The sequence below is a fragment of the Trachurus trachurus genome (genome assembly GCF_905171665.1).
Source record: "Trachurus trachurus genome assembly, chromosome: 11".
Classification (NCBI taxonomy): domain Eukaryota; kingdom Metazoa; phylum Chordata; class Actinopteri; order Carangiformes; family Carangidae; genus Trachurus; species Trachurus trachurus.
In genome coordinates, this window is record NC_139904.1 from 11,899,802 (window position 1) to 11,921,571 (window position 21,770).

Sequence of the window (21,770 nt, forward strand, 5' to 3'; positions counted from 1 at the left end):
TGTGTCCACAGGCTGCTGCTGCTGCTGCTGCTGCTGCCTCCTCTGATGACGGCATCTTTCATTTGACCACACAGAACTGCACTTCCGGATTATTGACTCGCGTAAAAAAAAAAATCGAGTTGACCTAAACGGAGCCAGGTCTTATGTCCCCCACAATATCACTCTCCGTTATCACATTAATAATACGTAGTAATAATAATACAATGAATTGATAAATGATATTATTTTGTTATTATGTATTTTTAGACATATATTTATTGGTTTTTGTATATACAAAAATCTAACACTTTAAACATCGTAAAATATGGACCAAAATAAATGACAATATTAAATAAAAACAAATAAAGTAAAATAATAATAATATTAATTAATTAATAACAGTATTCTCAGTGTAAGTTACAGTGTACATTCCTACAGTCTATGGTACATTCCCAACGATTAATTAAAATATTTTCTCATTATCTAATTTTCCCATTGCCTCTTCCATATTCCCATTTTTAATCAGTTCCAGAAACATCTTCCAAATGTTATAAAATTCAGAAGCCCTCTTTCTTACAATATAGATTAGTTTTTATTATATGATTGCTATTATATTATTAGTAGTGGACCAAGCTACTAAATACTGGCTCATGCACTTACCATAATGCAACTTGATAACATCTTCAGTTTGTGTGAAGTGAATTGTTTTGTAATGATAATAAAGGTCTACATCTGTGGTTCCCAACCATTTCCAACTCAAATCTCCAAATAATGCCTTTTTTTAATTTTAATTTTAATGGACTAGTCTCTTTATTGTTTGACAGAGGGAAATTTAGTTCTTTGCTTTTAATGTTTCCTGAGGCTAACCAGCTGTCTATTTTTTCACTAGCATGTGGTTGTCATGTGGTTATCATGTGGTTGTCATGCGGTCATCCAGTGACGACCACATGAAAGCTTTTGTCACTGTCTTATCACTGTGATTGGCCTTGACAGGAGACTCTTTTTTTTTTTTAACTTATTTTTGTATTTGTAGTTATTTTTTCTTCCAATTGCATCTTTTCACCAAAATTGTGCCCCACTGTTTGGCATATAATTTGACGGCCCAACCTTTAGTCTCTGTACTTATCCTACATATCTTGTGTGTTACTGTATGTATTTGGATTTCAATTTATTATATTGTTGGAGTGTGGAGTTTGCATTCTTTCACTGTGCAGGATGCAAACCACCCAACGTTTACTGACACTGGGTCCAACAACAAAAAGCCCTTCCCCATCAAGAAAACACTCCTCAAGTTTAGGATAAAACACATTTATATTACAAAAGTAACGATCACACAGTTCTTGATAGGACACAAATGGCATCTCTATATATTAACATAATACATTTACATCCCTTTTGTAGATACTTGCAGCCTGTCACAACACCTTTCCGCTGGAAGCAAATTGTGCAGTAGGCAGCGACAGAACTGGGCCGTGACATTGTGTACATTATGTGAACAACATAATAGTCCCATTCATTCAAGCAGTATACAGATCTTAGGAGGAGACAACATAATAAATAATCATCAAGTTCATCAGGTCTAATGTCCAGAAGTCCATGAAGTCACTGCCGTTCCAGGTTGGTTGTAGTTATTTTGCTGTTTGAGTCTCTTGCAGCACCTTCAGCTGCTCCTCGATGGTTTTCAGTTCCTGCTGCACGGCCGACATCTGAACACAGGAGGAAGGAGGGGTCGGAAATGTCAGTCACATGAAAACTCTGACTGCTCATATTTGCTGGTATGAAGTAGACAACCATGTAGAATGATAGTAGTAGTAGTAGTAGTAGTAGTAGTAGTTTATTCTATCTTTTACACCGAATTATTTACAGTTGACCATCAATCCCAGTCAGTCAACCTTCCATAAAACCATCATTCGTTCAACTAGTTCATAAATAGATCGAAAAGGTGTAGGCTGAAGCTATCTAGCTTATAGATGCCTAACCTTTAATTCAATTTTCCATTATATCCATTAGAGCTCTTCATGATTTCAAAGTCATAGAAAGAAACAAGTATCCAATAATTAACAAATGTAGCCAAAAAATAAAATAAATAGATAATTAAACAGTATTACAGTTGCAATCAAAGTTGTAGATAGAAATAATTATCCAATAATTAACAAATATAGCCAAAAAAATAATAATAATAATTTAACAGCATTGCAGTTGCAATCAACACCCAATTATTCAATCCTGTTTATAGCTTTCTATCAAAATAAAATAAAAAGACAATTAATCATCTGATCAGAGATGAAGGTGTAGCAGTTTGTATTTGGGTGTTTTCTTTACTTGATGTGTATTCAGTTGTCAGGGCAGCCATTAGGACCACATCAGTCAATCCTATAGCTATAACTCCCTGGCCCCGAGTGTCCAGTTCTCACCTTACTCTCCGTCTGCTGCCGGACGTGAGCAGGAACCTTGGTCAGGTAGTCTGAAGACCCGACCCTGCGCAGGATTTCCTCCAGCTTTGGAGCGAGCTTGTCTCTGCGCTGAGAGAGCTGCAGGATCTGTCTGTCCACGTTCATCCCACTCTGAGAGAACAAGAAACATATTACTAGACGTCAGACATAATCCTAAATAGTGGAACCAACCAGCGTGAGGATGTGCCACTGCCTTTTGCTGTCAGCACATAGTAAAGTCGATGCTAGGCACATTTCACAATCAATTTCTGGTCAATATGGCAGGACTATACTTGGAATATTACTATCATCATCCACATGCACACACGCAACTAAAGCTAATGCAGTTTAATATCCATCAGTCTGTAAATGGAGTTTATGATGTTCAGTATTTATTGAAACTGCTTCAGACCAGTGCTCAAGCAGCTTCAGTGTCCCTTTGGAAGCTGCAGTTATTTCTATTATTTTATCATATTGTTTCTATTCATATTCAGAGGTTGACAGTAACAATGTACAATATCTTTTTCTTTTCTTTTTTTTTCACAGTGTGTGTTCTTTACTTATAGTATATATATAGCACTTTAACTCCACTATATTTCTATGAAGGACTCTTACTTTGAAGCAGAGATTTTAGTCAGTGGGATTTATTTTCTTTTATTTTGAAAAGGTGATAGAAAAACCAATCAGAGCCACTCCTTGTCTTCATTTGGCCCTGGCTCTTTGGACTCAGTCTCAGACTTTAAAATCCACTTGTGTACTTTTGATTCAGTGTGTGGATTGACATGCTGCATAACTGTAACTTTTACATGATTATATTTCTGTGGGCTGGCAGTTTGTTTTGTCTTGTTGTATATTATCTGTGTTTTTTATGTGGTTTAAACTTAAAAAACTTAATAAATAAAGTGTCCAAAAAAAAAAAAAAAAAAACCAATCAGAGCTGATTCCTCCACTATCAGTCATGTTTGAACCTGTCAGTGTCCTAATGATACTATGTTAAATGAAGAAGCAGAAGATTCTTCACCATGATCTGATCAGAGGTCTGTGTTTGAATTATTTAAAAATAAAGCAAGATGGATTTAATTTTTAATGTTTGCTGTGTTTACCACAACCAAACATCAAGAAAGAAGAACAGGTTTTACGGCTGTATGTGCTTTTGAATTATCTATGATATTAAGTGTTTTTTAAATCAGGTACTTAAGTGCTATAACTGCTGTGGACTTTGCCTCTATTTATGTTTAACATTAAACATCTCACTCTGCAACTGTGGGTCAGTAACAATAATAAATCCTCTAAAGCAGTTTCAACATCATGAAGCAGGATTGACTGCGGTGCTCTATATATTAGGCTGCATCAGGTGAGTGTGTGTTTGTACTACACACTGTTTTTAATTAATCAGTCAGTTGGGGGTCCGGTATCACAATCTGCTCTCCAAAATCCCACTTGAATTAACTACAACTCAAGCAGCTGTCGACTTCCACATGTCTGTGCTTCGGAGGGAGGCTGAGGTTGAGTTGGTACCTGTACGTGGAGGTGCAGCTGACACGTGTGGTCCACCACGTCGATGAGGCTTCCTTCAGGCGGAGCAGTGGAGCGGAGGTCGTCTTCACCATGAGGGCAGAAGATGTGGAGGTCGGAGATCCGGCTTAAGGTGCAAACAGCCGACTCAAAGTGAAGGAGGACCTGGGCCTGGCTGGGCGAACACACTGCCCACACTGAAACACACGGAGCAACATGAAAACAAATGAGGATCTCATTAAAACCGATAGTTTTGTCTCCGTCGTCCCGGATTCACATCAAACTTTTCTGTGGTTTTGAAGCGGTCGCTTTCAGCTGTTTAATGACTCACTGGCAGGTTTTTCTTTGGTCATGCCGCACTGGGCTCGTAGCGAGCGGGCCGCGCGGATCACTTCTTGGACCAGCGGGAAAGATCTTTCCTCTTCAGGGAAATGCCAGTGAGTCTGGTGGGATGGAGATGAAGTTATACAAAAATAACATCAACCTGTCAGCAGAAACACAAGGAAAGTTGAAAATGGATCCGGGCCAACGACTTTCACAAGGAAGATCATCGTCAAGAAGAGCAGATAGCTTGAAATATTTACACCTGTTCACCTGCTTAACTAGCCATTGTGCTATTCATGTGAGAGCGGCCATATACAGGTGCATCTCAATAAATTTGAATATCATGGAAAAGTTTATTTGTGTCAGTAATTCAATTCAAAAAGTGAAACGAATACACTATATAGATCCATTACACACATAATGAAACATTTCATGTCTTTATTTATTTAATTTATTTTAATGATTGTGTTAATTGATGTAATGATTATGGCCAGAAAGTATGTCCATCTATAGTATGTACTCAATACTTGGTTGGGGCTATTTGGCTTGAACTACTGGAAATTGACTTTTCCATGTTATTCTAATTTATTGAGATGCACCTGTAGAAACAGAAACACATACAATTAATTAATAAAGGATCTGGAGACATGAAAAAGACAAAAAAGGGAGGAACAGCCCAGTGTTAGTGTGGTGTTCCTAATAAAGTGCTCTGTCGGTGTATGTTGTACAATCTAAATGTACAATACAACTGTAAAGCAATGAAGGTGATCCACAGTTCAGTTCAGAGTAGCTGAGTTTAAAGGCCTGGTGCCAACTGTAAACACTGTAATTAAGTTAAAGCAGATATCAGCTTCACGGCCGTTTCGGCTAATGCTGCGTTCAAGGCAGGCTTTTGAAACCGTAAGTTACAGCTTCAAGTCACAACTACGACTTGGTAGCGTTCCAGGTAACCCGTAGCTCGTGTTTTTACCATCCTGTTGTCTGTGAAAGTTCCCTATAACGGCCACTCGTAACTTCCGACCCGTGAACTCGTACCAGATCGAACTGGTATGACTTCACAGGAAGGAAAAACACAAAGTACGAGTTTCTTTGAACGCACCATGAGTTAGCAGCCCCCGCCCTTGTCAGGCATCAATTGGTCCTCGTGCTACGTCACCACATTCACGCGCATCCCTTGGCTGCACACACAGCCCTTCATGCCGTTCTCTCTCCTCATTGGATAACACTTGTATCCCACAAGGAAAATTTTCTCCTCGGGTTACAGCAGAGCAGAGTGACGGAGAGACTCGTGTTTAGGCTGAAATACTTCATGTAAGTGATTGCTGACGGAAAATAGGACTATTTAGGACTTATATTAACAAAAACATTCCACTGATATCTGCTTTAAGTTAAATATATAAAATGTATCAGCCTATGTGTTTATATCGTTTTTTTTAAATAAATGTATGTACATGTGGTGGTTGTGAGGCGGTTCGGTGGCTGCAGGCCTACCAGCTGAGAGGAGCAGGGGTACGGCTGTAAATACAGGCTGCTCTGAGCAGCAGCAGCTCCGGGTCTGAGCGGCTGCAGCCTCTGCCACAGCTCCTCGGTGATGAAGGGCATGAACGGGGAGAGCAGGGACAGGGACGTGGACACGCAGTGGTAGAGGACGCTGCTGGCCACCTGCCTCGCTCTGCCACCGTCATGCTCCTCCTTCTGGGCCAGCACCGGCTTCACATGCTCCTACAGAGGACACACACACACAGCAAAGGAGCTGACAAACACGACATAGGTTTCCACACTGACACCAAATCAGCTTTATTTAGGTTAATCTGTCTTCTTTGATTCCCTGTGACTGTGACTGAGCCTCGCTGTCGCTATGAATAAATCAGGTAAATATATCTTCCCCTGTGTCTATTAGACGGGAAGCAGATTACTGCTGATACAAAGGAAATGAGCAGGGATCTCATTTCTAATCTGTGCTTCAAAGTGCAACCTACGACGCCTCTCTCACCATGTAGACGTCACACAGGTTGTGGACCCAGAAGGAGTACAGGGCCGACGTGACGGCGTGGAGCTCGTAGGCCTCCAACGCCTGCTCACACTGGACTACAGTGCTGTAGAGTCTGGAGCAGATCCAGCGGTCCATGCTGCTCAGAGGAGTCGTCTACAGATTGGAAAAAGAGGAAAAACTGTGAAACAACAGATACACAAACATACTGTCAGCTGAGTTTGTGTTAATGTAGATTCATTTAGATTATTTTTAACGTCTTTTATGATGCCACAGAGGATCTTGGTTTGAATCCCACCTCGCTGGGTGTTCACTAGGAGCACCAGGCGACTCCATGGTCTTATCAGCAAATACATAAATTCATATCCTGGCTCAAAGTAGCTTCCAACTTGCTGATATAGGGAGAAACTCCTAAAAATAATCTCCTCACGTAGGACCCTGATTTCTTTTTGACTAAGAGTGACTCACTAAGCGTCTTAGCACTGAAAATAGCTCCTAAGTCTGAGAGAAGTTGGACGTAGTGGAGAGGAGACGACTCTATACGCACCGAGACCAAAATCACAAAGAAATTTTGTCTTAGATTTTTTTTTTTTTATTGTGTAATTAAATCTTCCCTGAAACTCAAACCTTATCATACAGGTGCACTACTTTTATAAACACCAATCTTTTATGATTTAATAGTATTTTTAAGCTATTATTGCTGTAGGGGATGTTACACATGTGTTTTCAGACCATGAACTAATCACTGTGGTTCTTGGACGAAGCTCAGCCATAATAACATCATCACATTATCACTTTGCTCAGGAGTTTTGCTGTCGACAACTTGTCACATTAAGTGCAATTAACAATTGCAATTAACTGGGAACAGTGGAGAGACTGAAGACGGGCAACCTTAGGGACACACACTGCAGTGTGTAGCTCCATCCAAGTTCGATTAAAGACCCTTCATTGTATATTTTTGTTTGTTGTGTGATGTTACATCCCCCTGTTTCCCTCCTGACACGTTCATGAACTTCTCCAACAACAGTTGAAGTAAACACTTTAACACACAGTCCAACAGGCTGCAGGGTTTCTTTCCCGTACCTCCTCCAGCGTTCCCACTGGTTCCACGTCGTCACCCAACACTCCCAGTGTGAATCTCAGAGTCTGCCACATTTTATTGCAGAAGTGTCTGGAGCTCAGGACCTGAGAGATGGACAGACTGATGTCTTCTCCTGATAAAGAGGTGGTTAAAAACACAAACACATAAAGTTAAGTTAAATAGACTTTTATGTTGAAAAGTTTCCCTTCGTTGCTGGACGGTTGTAGGGAGTCAAACAGTGTCTGTATGTTTTCACAGTACAAAGGACTAAACACAACCACAATCACCTCCTCGTGGTCGTCGGCCTCCTGCACTCGCACTAGATTCAGGTTTCATCTCCGTTTATGCCGAGTCAGATTAAATACGAGCCCTTTGTGTGAAACCTTTGACCTTTGATCACTAAAAACAGCTCATCATTGAGTCCCAGTGAACCTTTGTGGCAAATTTGAAGATGTTTCAGCGAGGTGTTACCGAGATATTTAGTCCATCGGAATGGGACAGACGTATGGACAGATGGACTTACGGACTTACGGTGGAAAAACAACAAAACTTTTTATGTTGGCACTTAAATTAGACAACAAAAGAATTTCATTTAATGAAAAGAAGCTGAGGTTTTAAATTTTTTTATGTTTTTTTAATGTTAAAAAAAATGTGTAAAACCCCAACACTTCATCTCACTCATGTTTAAATCAAAACACATCCACCCAGAGAAAAAGGCAAATAGATGATCACAACACGCACAATGCTGTTTCTAAGAGACACTGCATCACTGTTGCATCAACACCAGTGCAGTCTGCGTAAAAGGAGAGGTGCAGAAAAATGGGTGAGACTCTTCTATGCCTCACAGTTGGAGCAAATTGAGGGTCATTAAAACACCTCAGTCAAAAAAAAAGCTTTAAAAGCAGCTGTGAAAACATTCACTGGTAAATCCTCACAGTCTTTGAGGGGGTGAATATTTCAGTCCAAACCAAAAGGAGAACTGAGGTGACATGTGCTGCAGGCCTATTACACAATCGCATCAAATCTGCCTCGCGCATTAATTATCCCAGAGGACTAACGAGAGCCATTTAACAGCTGAACTCCAAATATTTCATGGAAGAGTGTGGAGAAAAAAAAAAGAGAAACTGAAAACACAAAGCAGCTCGTCTACAAAACTGGGTCGGGCGACCAGCGAGCGACAAAAGACGTGAGAAAACTGATCTGCGGTTCTGTCACAAGAACTTTCTCTCTCTCGGCTTCGTCTACTCTACACATTGGCACATTCATCCTCCTGACAAATGGTCTTCCTCCTCAGATAAAGGCAGCAGTGATGAGAGTCACTCACCCTGCATCTTGTGGGAGCAGAGGGCGAATCTCAGAGCGTCAGTCCCACACTGAGGGATCCCCCTGGGGAAGTCTGTCCTCTGTTGGGGGGGAAGCAGATGGAGCGGCCAGATAAGACAAGGAAGTAATGAGTCAGTGTGCTCAGTCAGCCACAAAGAAGACGGAGAGGAGAGGGGAGCTGACCTGTGCTTCCATGGCAACTAGCTGCTCCCTGGGGTGAAGGTTTCCCTCCGCCACTTTCTCCTGAAGTCTCTGCGAGGAAAAAGCAAAAAAATATGAGGAGTTTCATAACAAAATGTGTTTTTGAGAGAAAGAGGACAGAAGTCGAGGCAGGAAATCTCCAGCAGGAAATCCTCATCACTTCTCTATGGAGGATAAATCCTCCCATCATCTTTCATACACTTAGACATCTGAGTGTGTATGAAAGATGGGAATTTGTTTTTTTGTGTCAACCCAGTGTTTTTAAGCAAAGATGTCACGTGTTCTTTGTTTTCGAGGCAAATGCAGAGACTGCTTGCCAAAGAACTGCCCCCGACAGGAACGCACATCAGCGGTTTTGCATGAATTTACCTCGAAAACAACTCTGTCTCGTAACGTTCTGTGATTATCTCATAGTGTGGTGAATGTGCAGGTCACAACTTGTCCACCAGGGCATTTTGGAGTTGTTGGATTGTGTATTTGATGAGTTTGATGAGGGAAACCAAGAAATCCCATGAGCCTCCGTAGCGTAGCTCTGAGCAGCTCGCGGCTCTGCTCCGCCATTCTAAAAATAGCTTGCACCGACAATGAAAGGCTACGAACCTACTGCTAAGACTATAGGGATTATGGCAATGGGCCAATTTGCCAAAATGTTGAACTATCCCTTTAAAAGAAGCGAAGTGTAGTGGATTTCTAATCTATTCCTATATTTCTAAGGACTAACAGTGAAGATCCCATAGTAGTGGGAGGTTCAGAGACGTCATTCAAGGAACCAATGATGATGATTACACGCTTCTGAAAGCTGCTAAACAGATATTTTCATTTCATTCATAGGCTTTTAATTTCTCTAAATAACTCCAAGTAGATTTCAGTTACTGAATTATCGAATATCAATAACGTTAATTGGCTGAATAAATGAATTTCACCTCTGGGTGAGTCCATTCATCAGCCGCTGGAAGTGATGAACAAGTGATGATAGCTGAGAGAGAGATGGTTTTTTACTTCTTATTCTTAACCACTAATATCTTTTTATGGATCGACACGTCAATAAAGCACAGGAGAAGAAATGATGGGCTTTTAATATTCAACACGCAAAGCTGTGGTGAAGAAATGAGCAGGGAGAGCATGGAGACGTCTTCTTAACCCAGCATGAATAAAACCTTCTAAACACAACACTGACTGTACACAGATGTAGACATAGTAAAAGAAGAGGCTCAACAGCTCAGCTCGGTTGTTGTAAACTCAGGAACCTGGCGCTACGCTACCTACCTCCAGAGAGACTCCGTGTATGACGTCCAAGGGGTCGATGACATTTCCGAGGGATTTACTCATCTTCCTGCCGTGTTTATCTCTCACCAGAGAGTGAAACAGAACCTGAGAGGCATGATGGGAACAGGACGGTGAGTTGGTCAATAACGATTGTGTACCGTTTTTATTTCTAGGGAGTTCCTCTTCATCTATAAATACCTGCTTAAAGGGCAGCTGTCCCGTCAGCTCTGTGCCCAGCATCACCATCCTCGCCACCCAGAAGAAGATGAGGTCACTGCCCGTCTCCAGAATAGAGTTGGGGTAGTAGCGCTGAAGGTCGGTGGTCTGTGGGGGAAATAAGGCTGGTGAGCGTTATCACATAAAGGCACAGAGTCGTATATATTGGGCAGCAGGCGGAGGAGGTGCAGTACCTGGTCAGGCCATCCCAGCATGGCGAAGGGGAACAGGCCCGAGGAGAACCACGTATCCAGGACGTCGGGGTCTGAAACAGGGAGAATAAAAGGTGTAAAGTAATGAAGAAATACATCATCAGTCAGGCAGCGACAGACTGATGGCCACGTCCACTCTGCTGCATTTTAATTTGACGAATCACACGGCTACGTTTCCTCCTGCAGGAAAACACAACTACACAGTTTTCCATTACCTGACACAGAGATGTCTGGAAACTCTGCTGAAGTTGAAAACTGGGGTTGTGTCAAATGTTTATTATGAGACATTTAGAGCTGGAGAAAATCAGATTTTTACAAAAAAATTAGGAAAGACAGTTCAATCGAATCTGGTAGCAGTTTATTGATTATTTTAATAGCACCATATGCCAAGTTTTAGAAGTGCTTTTAATCCCCAATCGTTCTTTCTTTGTTTAGGTTTGTTTTATGTTTTTTTTCTTTGTGAGTGTATGTATATGTATATATACTGTATATATTTATTTATTTATTCATGTATATTTTTTTTATAATTATTAATCTGTGTTTATTTTTTATTTTGAGATACATGAGTTAATATAACTTTAATGTACTTTATATGTAAACATGTACGTGTAAATGTGTATGATGTCTGTATTATTGTCTGTTGTGTCAAATGAGAAAAATCAATAAAGAGAGTTACAAAAAGAAAGAAAAAAACTGGGGTTGTGTTGTAGTTTGAAAAAATTAAGACCTTCTGAAAGAAAGACATCGACATGACATCGCCCTCGACAACTTGTGGTGAATACAACATGAGTAACAAATTCGTGTTCAGACAATCTGCTTCCTGTTTACAGCGGCTCACATGTGCCTGTGAATGGCCGTGTGAGATGAGTTCCCAGGGTGATACGGAGTGATAACAGCAAATGTATTAGTGTTGGAGCAGGCTGAGGTTGTCATTAGATTCGGCAGGATAAGATGGAGGTGACTCACCCTGAGTCAGAGTAACGGCGTCTGGGCTGACGCCATATTTGACGACAGCTCTCTGTCGAGCCTCGTCCTCGCTGCGTCCCCAGACCCACTGCTCCTGCTCCTGCAACAAACACACACACACACACACACACACGTTAGTTTTGCAGACATGACATAAACTTAGAGTCATTTCCTGGAGACGTCCTTCGACTCTGACCCTTTTAGTGCCAGCACAAACATCTGCTTTTTCCCCAGTCGGCCCAGCGTTTTGGTCGCCACACAGCCTTTTACAACCCCCATAAATATCATTAAAGGGATAGTTCACCCAAAATTCAAATTTCACTCATTATCTACTCACCCTCGTGTCGACTAAGGGCTGGGAGAAGTTTCAGAGTCCTCCGTGCCTTCTCTGAGTTACAGCGGGGCTCCATGCAGCACTGCATGGACTACAATGTCCATATGACGGTTGCGAACGGAGCTCACTTTTCTTCGTCCAAAAAGACACACCAAAAAAACATCCAAATGCCTCCATAGTGCTCGTCTGTAATGTCCCTCTTGTATTGAAGCCCCAGCATGAGAAATTGTTCCGAAAAAAATTAAATAAGTCTATATTTTAAGCTTGTTTGTAGCGGAAGCTCCCAGTGTTGCTCTGCCGGAATCGCGCGAGATTTGGACGGACCAGGAAGAGCAGTGCTGGGAGCTTCCACTACAAACAAGCTTAAAACATATACTTATTAAAAAATTTTCGGAACAATTTCTCATGTTGGGGCTTCAATACAAGAGGGACATTACAGTCGAGTACTATGGAGGTATTTGGATGTTTTTTGGTGTGTCTTTTTGGACGAAGAAAAGTGAGCTCCGTTCGCAACCGTCATATGGACATGCAGTGCTGCACAGAGCCCCGCTGTAACTCAGAGAAGGCACGGAGGACTCTGAAACTTCTCTGAAATTTGAATTTTGGGTGAACTATCCCTTTAAACAAACACACAGGGTGAGGAACCTACGCCACAGTCTGGGACAGATTGCCACCAGTGTGTCATGTGGGGAGTGGATTCATCTCATCACTCAGTCGGTGCACTGCTGCTGTAAAACATACCGACATAATGTTTCTCAGCGGGAATCCCTCACAAAACATCCACATACCTCTCCTTTGACAGCGCGGTCAGGGAGCTCCACTCGGTAAGCAGGGATCTGATGACCCCACCAAAGCTGCCTGGAAATGCACCAATCGCTGCAAAGTAAACAGAGGGACATTGTTGACGACCCAAGTGTTGAAACAAGAGCTTATTTATCATCAGAGTGGTGTCATTTCACGCACGTCGAGCCGGCAACAATGACACAGACGCCGCCATTGTTCCTCCTCACGCCACTGTGCAAGTGCATGAAGTGTTTTTTGTCCAAGTCAAAGGTCAAAGGGCGAGTCTACCTGATGTTTGACAACCAGTTCTTCCACGTCTTGGTGTAGAAGTGAGGGATGATTTTCAGCTGTCCGTCCTCCACGGCCTGACAGGTGAACACAAAAGTCGCGTTTGAGCATTTAATAAATGTCAACAGATGTTTTCCATGATGGAGTCTGAATGAAACAGAGTCGGTGATACAAATGTAAAAGTTGAGCCTCTAACTTACCTGTATGGCTTTTTGAGCCATTTTCTCACAGCGGACGAACCACTGCTTCTTCAGAAGAGGTTCAATGACGTCTCCTGAGCGGCTGAGACAGAAGGGAAGGAAGAAAATATGAAAATAAAAACATCACCACACTTGTTTCAGGAAGGAAAGAAGGTGAACGTGGCGCAGTTTATGCCCAAAGCCAGAGTGATTAAAGGGACTACGAGGAGTTTTGGAAAGCGAAGTGTTTTCACACTACATTTCCCATGAGCCTCCGCGCACACAGTGAAATTCTTGGACCGGTGCGAGATGGACAAAGCGTAACATTTACCAAGAAAGTTTTTATTGATCAAGAATGAAAGTCGGAGGTTCGAAGATGATCGGATACCGTCGCAGTTCCGACCATAAACGGCCATTTGGCGGCGTTATTCCCATGACCCACCGGGCAGCGTCCGGGAAACCGAAACAAGGAAATACTGGGCGAGCCAACCACTAAATAATAATAATAATATCAAAATAACTATAAAGACAAAATGATATATTTATCGAAAATGGACCCATTAACAAGTTTGGGTAATGTAGATTCATCCACATTAATATGAGACTCTTTTATAACCAAAAGCAAACTCCTCGGGGTCTCTTTAAAAAAGCTCATAGCTGTTGTGAAAAACCTTTCAGAATCAGATTGTTTTTATTTCCAAGAGCAGTAAAGGTCACTTTACAGCGCAAGGAATTTGACGTGGTGTCAGGTGCAGACCGAAAAAGTACAAAAATAGTAAAAAAGTAGCAATAAAATAAGATAAAATAAAATACATTTAAAATATTATAATGCAAAAAATACGCATGCATACGCTATAAACATATACTTTGTATGATTAACAGCAGAGGCATAAATGTAAAGACATAAAGTCAGATGTCTGATGATGATACCTGCACACAGGTAATGTCATGGCGTGACTCTTCTTTCCTCTGAACAGCTTCTTCTCCACCAGTGCGTCCACGACGAGCTGCCTGGCATCGAAGCGCTTCACTCCCTAAGATGCAAATATCGAAACATTATAACAAAACCTGCTCAGGGTTTCGGTCCCGACAGACACGTTACTGATGATGCTGCACCTCCAGCCACCGTCCGCACGAGGGAGTCATGGTGCCGTCTCCTCCGATCACGGTGAGGCGCGGCAGCGAGTGTCTCTGTGACAGCAGGAAGTCGGTGTGGTCGTGAGCCGGAGTCACCTTCACTGCACCTACAGAATGAGATGCAAACAGCAGCATCAGCAGCAACGTACAGGAGCTAACAGGCTACCAGGTGTCTTGATGCTCAGTTTGATAAAGATAAAGATGTGACCGTGTGTTTCTGTCACCAGTTCCAAGCTCCATGTTCACCATGGAGTCGGTGATGATGGGCAGCAGTCTGTCGGTGAAGGGGTGTCTGCACAGCTTCCCATGAACAGCCTGGAGAGGAAAGAAGACAGAGCGGAGAAACCTGAGCACAACTGATGCACGTGTGGAGTTTCATTATACAACCTCAACTTTAAATTCCCCCTCAGTCTCGCTGGACGGCTGCAGTTTCAGAAACGTCTTTGTAGCACTCTAGTTTTCACATCACTGCCACCTTAAGTACGTGGATGACAGAACAGCACTTAACGAGTTGGACGACTTATTATTATTCATTAATTTCTTTCTTTATCGCTGCTATAACTGTTATTATACTTGGATTACATGCACACACACACACACACACACACACACACACACACACACACACACACACACACCTTGTTCACACTTTGTATACCGATGTATGCCTCCAATAGTTGTCCAAAACAAATTGGACAACTATCAACTATCTCTGACTAGGAGAGTAATGCCTTCAGCAGTTCAGGAATATATTATGGGCATAAGAAAATATTGATCACTATATTACCATATTTTATGATGTAGAACTGTATCGATTCTCTGAAGGGTTGTATCAATATTTTATAAATAGTTTACATGGATTTTATGTTGTGTTTGAGGCACAAACCAATGGTTATTCATGTGTTCGGGAGTAGTACTATGATGTAGAATGATATAGGCATAAAAAATAATATTTGTTTGTTCGTGCATATAACTTTGTTTATATAGATTTTTGAGGGAAAAAATTGCAATCTATCCTCACGAGACGGCTGTGAAACTGCAGCCACAGCAATATACTGATGCACATGACTAGACTAGAGCTCTAATAGTGGGGAAATATCTCCATCTATAGGTCTGCTGGGGAAGAGGAGAGAGGAGAGGAGAGGAGAGGAGAGGAGAGGAGAGGAGAGGAGAGGAGAGGAGAGGAGAGGAGAGGAGAGGAGAGGAGAGGAGAGGAGGCAGAAAGAGGAGGAGAGATGGTGAGAGGGATGAGAAAGGAGTGAAAAGCACAAAAATCAAGAGGAGAATAGGAGAACTGGAACTTTATTTGCCTTGTTGAGTTGAAGCATGAAGAGGAAGTCAGGTGGTGGGGAAGTAAAGGTCAACATTTCAAAATAAAAGCTAAAGAGAACAGTGCCGACAGTCCATTACAAATCAGCGCTCACCTGATATCGAGGGTCGTCGGGGTGCACGGCTACGGCCACATCTCCCAGCATCGTCTCTGGACGGGTCGTGGACACGGCCACCTCTCCAACTACAACACAGTGTGACGGGGAAATCGTTTTATGACATAACACACATAAACAAACCCACGTCCACGCATTCATCATATCTCCAGGCGGTGGTCACAGGTCACTCACCATGGCCGTCTAAAGGGTAGGCGAAGGTCAGCATTGTACCAAACTCCACTTGGTTCTCATAACCAGGCACAGGCAGCAGGGTCTGTCCAGACAGCTCCTTGGAGTCGACCTGAAGCAGAGCCACAAAAATAAATGAAATGAAACGAAAAACAAAAAAAAATCCATGCAAAATCCATCCTGATGTCTGTGAAGAAGTGTGAGCCGGAATCACCTCTATGTCAGAGATGGCCGACTCCAGAGCACAGCTCCAGTTGACCAAACCCTCGGAGCGATAAATCAGACCGGAGTCGCAGAGTCGGACGAAGGCCTCGGTCACTGCCCTGCTGAAGCCCTGAGACACAGGCAGACACGGTGAGGTGGTGCATGTACATCCGAGCAGTTTGATCATTTCATTTTAAAGGCCCCATGCTGTGCACTTTTCTCTGGGTTTATTTACCTGCTGATATCCCTAACAAGATGTATCATTGGTTTTGAGTACCTGTGATCTGCTTAATATTGTTTATACTGCCCCTTTCTGTTGCCTCTTTCTGGAGCTGGTCACACAGGTCATTTGGCCAATCAGAAGAGAGAATGAGAACCTCTCCTCTGATTGGCTCACTGTTTTTGAGTGGCATGTGGTTGGGCCAATCACAGGTAAGTAACTGAAACCTAAGCTGCATTCATAAAAATTGAAAAAAAAAAAAAACTGGTCACGGTGGGCGGAGTTACCTTGTGTGTGACATCACAGAAAGGAGGAAGTGCTATCCACTCGTCTTAAAGAGAATGTTCCTACAAATGGGCGAATTGCGTTTCTCCGTTTATGACTAGTTTGATGCATGGGGCAGTATATACGTGGCCCAGAGACCTCCCCAAGCACGAAAGAATAACCAAAATCACATTTTTCATGCCATGGGGCCTTTAAACCAAAAAAACATAAAATCAAAGCAGTTTTTGGTTTAAATAAGTTATATTCAGCTGTTTATAAATTCCTTTTTTATTTATCAGTGAAGGCTGAGAATGATGAAAAGCTGTCAGGTGGAACCAGAGATAAATATTTCAAAATAAGAGTCAAGGGAGAAGACTGAATGACAATTTGATAAAGTGTAGCAAATACACACACGTAAATTAGATGTTTTATTTTCTTTGAATTAAGATATGAAAGTAATTTCTCAGACGTGTATGATGTATTATTTACTATTGACGCATGAATTAATATCCTACTGGTATGTGGAAATACACTGTGTGGTTCCTCCCAGGTAGTGTTGTCTCCAGTAACCAGCTGAGGTCGCCACTGTTCATCCTTTCACAACATGACAACCTTTATTCTGAAATCCATTTAGACACCACATGGTGAATAAATAACTCTAACACACAAATTCATCCACTTCAGTTTCATCCACTTGACTAAATGCTTTCCTTTTTTTATTTCAACAATGTAAACATGTAAAAAAGAAACTCTTTCGTTGGATATTTTTTTCTGATTAGATGTTTACCATTTTGTAACTGCTCATGTGCATGTTTTTACGTTTTCTGGTTTAAAACAAACCAAAAATAAAAGGTTGATTACATAGTTTACTAATGTCCAGTAAATGAACATACAGTAACATCTGTATGGGACGTGTGTGACACGGTGCTGTGGTCTTACTGGGTCCATTGTGAAACAGGCTCTGCTCCAGTCCAGAGAGGCTCCCAGCCTCCTCAGCTGCTGATAGATCTCCTCTCCTTTCCTGGGAGACACAGGGACTGAGGTGAGCGAGGGAGACAAACACTCTGCTGATCAAACAGTGGACAGGAAGTCATCATGATGATGATGATGATGATGGTGTGAAGGTGAGGACTTACTCGTTCTTCCATTTCCACACCTCCTGCAGAAACTCCTCTCTGCTGAAGTCCTGTCTGTGCTTCCCTTGTTCCCTCAGCAGCCTCCTCTCCACCACTGTCTAAAACACACGCACGATTAGAGTTACACACACACTTTTGAGCAGTGCCCATGGGCCACATTAAGCCGGTAGTGTCACTTCACAGTTATGTTTCAGACAGATGATAATTAACTTTAATTCTCCGTCTAACAAGCTTCTTCTCACACTTAGCGGCTCGTTTACAAGGAGCCTGAAGACACATCAAGTTCAAATCAAGTTGAATTTACTCATTATGACGACAGCAATTAAACTAAAATCACAGCCTCGCCTCCTCCAACCAACCAAGTTACAGGAAATGTGGTCACAGCCTCTACTCACTGTGGCAGTGTTGAATAAATGTAAGAACAACAAGTGGGGTTTTTTTGCACAAAACTATGTCACAATGAAGTTTGACTGTTTAAATGTTAAATGTAATCATTTCATTTTATCCTCATAGACATCTGAGTTTAACTGTGCCCCAATTTGTGAATGAATTTGTGATTTATGGCGCAAATCATAGAATCTAATCAGCTCGTCCTTCAGCTGAGGGAGACAACAGAGCTACAGAGTGAAGTGACAGCACCGATCACAACATTAGAAAACACCATGATGAAAAGATTGAATAAGTCTCCAGTTTGAAAAGAAGCTAATTTAGATGATGAATGAGGAACAGTGAGTCTGCTTGTGTGGAACAGGCAGAGTGTGTGCACTTGTGTATGTTGGCAGATGTTATGCTATTGACAATGCCCCTTAAGACAACAGTGAGACACTGTGCCAACAATGTGCGTGACCACACCTCACTTTCAGGCCAACACACCCATAGGTGCTCAGATCGTTGGAAGTGTGTTTACTATTTAAACAAAGTGGGAACCGGAGAGGAAAACGGCAGCTTTGTCAGTCTGAACTTAGAGAGGACTTTGTGTGTTGTGCTTTAACAGGTGTAAGATAGTATTATCAAAACTGCAACAACGCCAAGTATAGTATCGAAAATTACTTGCAGTTTTTCTTTTTTTGTGTGTCACAAATATGTCACAATAGACCATTTTCAATGTGATATGAATCACCGATGTACAATCACAAAATCAATTTCAAAAAAATGAAAATGAAAATCAGGACTCTATACCTCAGGAGACATATAGTTCAGATCAAAGATACACGTTACGGATACTTTTACTGATTGCTAAGAAAATGATAACATGATCCAAAACCATAGACCATAACTCAGTGGGTACAGACTGAAATGTCTACATAATGGAGCGAATGACTGCAAGTCTACAACTGAAAATGGACACTTTTGAACAAAGGTGGAACTGTATTACTCTCTATTTGGAGGACTAATGGAGGAATATGGGTTATTATAAGATAGTTGTGCATCTCTATGATTGATATTGTACTGCTGTAACTCCCCTTGGTGCAAATATCTATTTTCCATGTGATTTCCCTTTATGGTATTTCTATTACATTTTATTTACTTATATTTTAATACATAAGGTCCCATGTCAGTGAATGTTTTGTTTTGTGGAAAAAAGAAAAAAAAGCCATAAAACAACAACAAAAGCCTTCAGATTGTTGTTGGTTTTTTTGCACACTGCTCAGTCATATTCTGTGAAAACATCCGCTGATGCAGTTACAGTGTAAGTGATGCTGAGCTGGCTAAACCCACTCTGTGAGTAAACACAGTCTAAAGTAGAGTGAAGCTGATGAGAGGCTCCAGTTACACAGAGATGCGTCAGACTGGTCTGTCGTGCTGGTGCAGCCACAGACCAACAGTTTGTCTCTGTGAAACTGGCCCCATAGTCCTCATTCAGTGACTGCTCAACAGGACTGTGGATCTGTTCAACATCACAGGACCTGAATTAGGAAAAGACTATTCAAGGCCGGTTTGAACTAAACATTTACTCTTTCAAATTTGAATATTTGTTTTGACAGGGATTTCCCTTTAAATCCTGGTTTGTCATGTGAGAGGACGTTGTCATACCTGTGTTGCAATACCTGCATGGTCACATCCAGGCACCCACAGCACTCTGTAGCCCTTCATCCTCTTCCTGATGGATCACACATCAATATATTACCACATAAGTGACGACTGATACTTCTCACGACATGCTGCACCTGATGTACAGAAATGGCAGTTACCATCGAACCAGAGCATCCTCCACGGCCACAGTCAGAGCATGGCCCAGGTGCAAAGTACCGGTCACGTTTGGTGGAGGGATACAGAGAGCAAAGGTCTGATCCACAGCGTGAGACAACCTCTCCTGAAGGGACATGAAACAGACACGGCTCATGTGTGGGCAAGGTAGAAAGATGAATGAGTAGTAAGCATTAACTTGGGCTTGCAAAATAGTGAGCCATTCCCTTTACTTACACTTTTCTGGAATGACACATTTTACATTAAAGAATCTGTTGCTTAAAGTGTATAAGTATTTAAACGCATGTCATGAAATCCTCACGTGTTGCTCTGGACTGAACAGTCCCTCTTTCTCCCACCACTGGTACCAGCTGGACTCCACATAATCTGGACTGTAGGAGGGTGGGAATGGCAGGCTGGTGTCTGCAAAGAAAAAACAACAACAACTTTTTTAAGTCTAAACACAAACACAACATTGAGACAAGCTGGTGCTGGAACACAAGCGACAGGAGTTTGGTCACCTTTCTTTGTCCCAGGAGGTGTTTGAGCAGTGTAGACGATCTTCTGCTTCTCACTCCATTTCACCGACTCAACCTCAGCAGCCTGGAAACAGAAACAACAATGTGAAACAACTTTGTGATTGTTCTGCTCAGGGTGTTTAGGATCAGGTGTTTTAACCAGTACATGAAGTATCCCATTATGGTGCCAACATTTATAAGGACAAAAGTGTCTGGGATGTAGTTCCGGCTACGCATTTGCTCTGAAAACAACTAGTCTCGTAATATTACATCATTATTTCATAGTGTGGTGAATGTGCAGGTCACAATTTGTCCACAAGAGTGTTTTTGAGTTGGATTGTGTATTTGATGAGTTTGATGAGGGACAGGGGACCTCTACCGTTCACCTCCATTGTGTTCACTGAGCAGCTCACGTCTCTGCCCCGCTGATCTCAAAACAACATGCACCAATAATCAAAGGTAATGAACCTACTGCTACGACTATAGGAATTATGGCAATAGTACTAGTAATAGTAATAGTAATAGACTATAGGAATTATGGCAATAGGAGAATTTATCCATCTAAGTCTAACTAACTTTAGTTTCTGCAGTAAGAAGACACTCTAGCTGGATCAACAACATCACTTCAGACCGGACTGACCATGAACTCTCCATGGGTAAATAGATTTTAAATGAATGCAGTGTTACACCTTTTAAACTATTTTCTTGAAGGTTGTTTCCTACTCACTCTGTGTTGACGTGACAGTATGGCTTCCTCTCGCTCTCGTCTGCGTCTCTGCTTCTCAGTTTGAGGCCGCACAGAGGAGGAATTTATCCGAGAAGAAGATGAAGAAGAGGAGGAAGAAGAGGAGGAGGAATACTTGAGTTGGTTGTTGGTGCAGAGTTTGGCTGCTCCTCCTCCTCTCAGCCTCCAACTGAGGACGCGACTTGCTCTCCACATCTTCAGTCACACACTAACGTTACACACGGAAACAAAACACACAGTGTCACGCAAATGCTGACACTTGATAACACAGCATAAGTTTATCTGTATTTTCCCCTCTAATAAAGATTAACATACTTACTGTTTTGAGTCCAGTCAGTGCTCGGATGTCAGTCACCTTCACTTCGCTGCCTCGTCATTGCAAAGAAAACAACGTGCAATGCCACTAATTTGCCGCCGTTACAGATAAATAAACATTACATCCCTTTGTCGCTTTCTCAACTCATTTCGTCATGTTACTTTGATAAAAAATAAATATATAAATCACAGTGAACATGCTGTTTTTTGGGCGGACAGTAAAAACGTACGGACAACCGGAAGTGACCGCTGCGTTGTCCGTCTGGAAATGTCTTCCCCACAATATTAACTGCTGTCAACGGACACTAAACAGGAAACATGCCTCGTTTTTAAAAATAA

At 41.9% G+C, this 21,770-nt stretch overlaps 1 protein-coding gene across 2 annotated transcripts; it reads right to left on the reverse strand.

The window, feature by feature from the left end:
• Nucleotides 1–1,313: 1,313 nt before the first annotated feature.
• On the reverse strand, nucleotides 1,314–21,674 carry vars2 (valyl-tRNA synthetase 2, mitochondrial). Of its 2 annotated transcripts, none has more exons than XM_083982220.1 (30): nucleotides 21,436–21,674; nucleotides 21,099–21,324; nucleotides 20,375–20,456; nucleotides 20,176–20,276; nucleotides 19,859–19,980; nucleotides 19,701–19,767; nucleotides 17,667–17,764; nucleotides 17,470–17,551; nucleotides 16,057–16,176; nucleotides 15,846–15,954; nucleotides 15,651–15,739; nucleotides 14,451–14,541; nucleotides 14,206–14,333; nucleotides 14,020–14,123; nucleotides 13,111–13,192; nucleotides 12,911–12,987; nucleotides 12,628–12,715; nucleotides 11,506–11,605; nucleotides 10,522–10,592; nucleotides 10,310–10,435; nucleotides 10,112–10,216; nucleotides 8,828–8,896; nucleotides 8,646–8,724; nucleotides 7,324–7,454; nucleotides 6,244–6,396; nucleotides 5,742–5,972; nucleotides 4,258–4,369; nucleotides 3,930–4,123; nucleotides 2,394–2,543; nucleotides 1,314–1,685 (listed from the first exon to the last, which is right to left on the reverse strand). In XM_083982220.1, the coding sequence occupies exons 2-30, from the start codon at nucleotides 21,309–21,311 to the stop codon at nucleotides 1,608–1,610; spliced, it is 3,252 nt and encodes a 1,083-aa protein (XP_083838346.1). In that variant the 5' UTR covers nucleotides 21,312–21,324; nucleotides 21,436–21,674; the 3' UTR covers nucleotides 1,314–1,607. The 2 variants fall into 2 exon arrangements, with proteins under 2 accessions (XP_083838346.1, XP_083838347.1); XM_083982221.1 differs by having other exon boundaries at nucleotides 21,432–21,674.
• Between the last annotated feature and the right edge of the window lie 96 nt (nucleotides 21,675–21,770).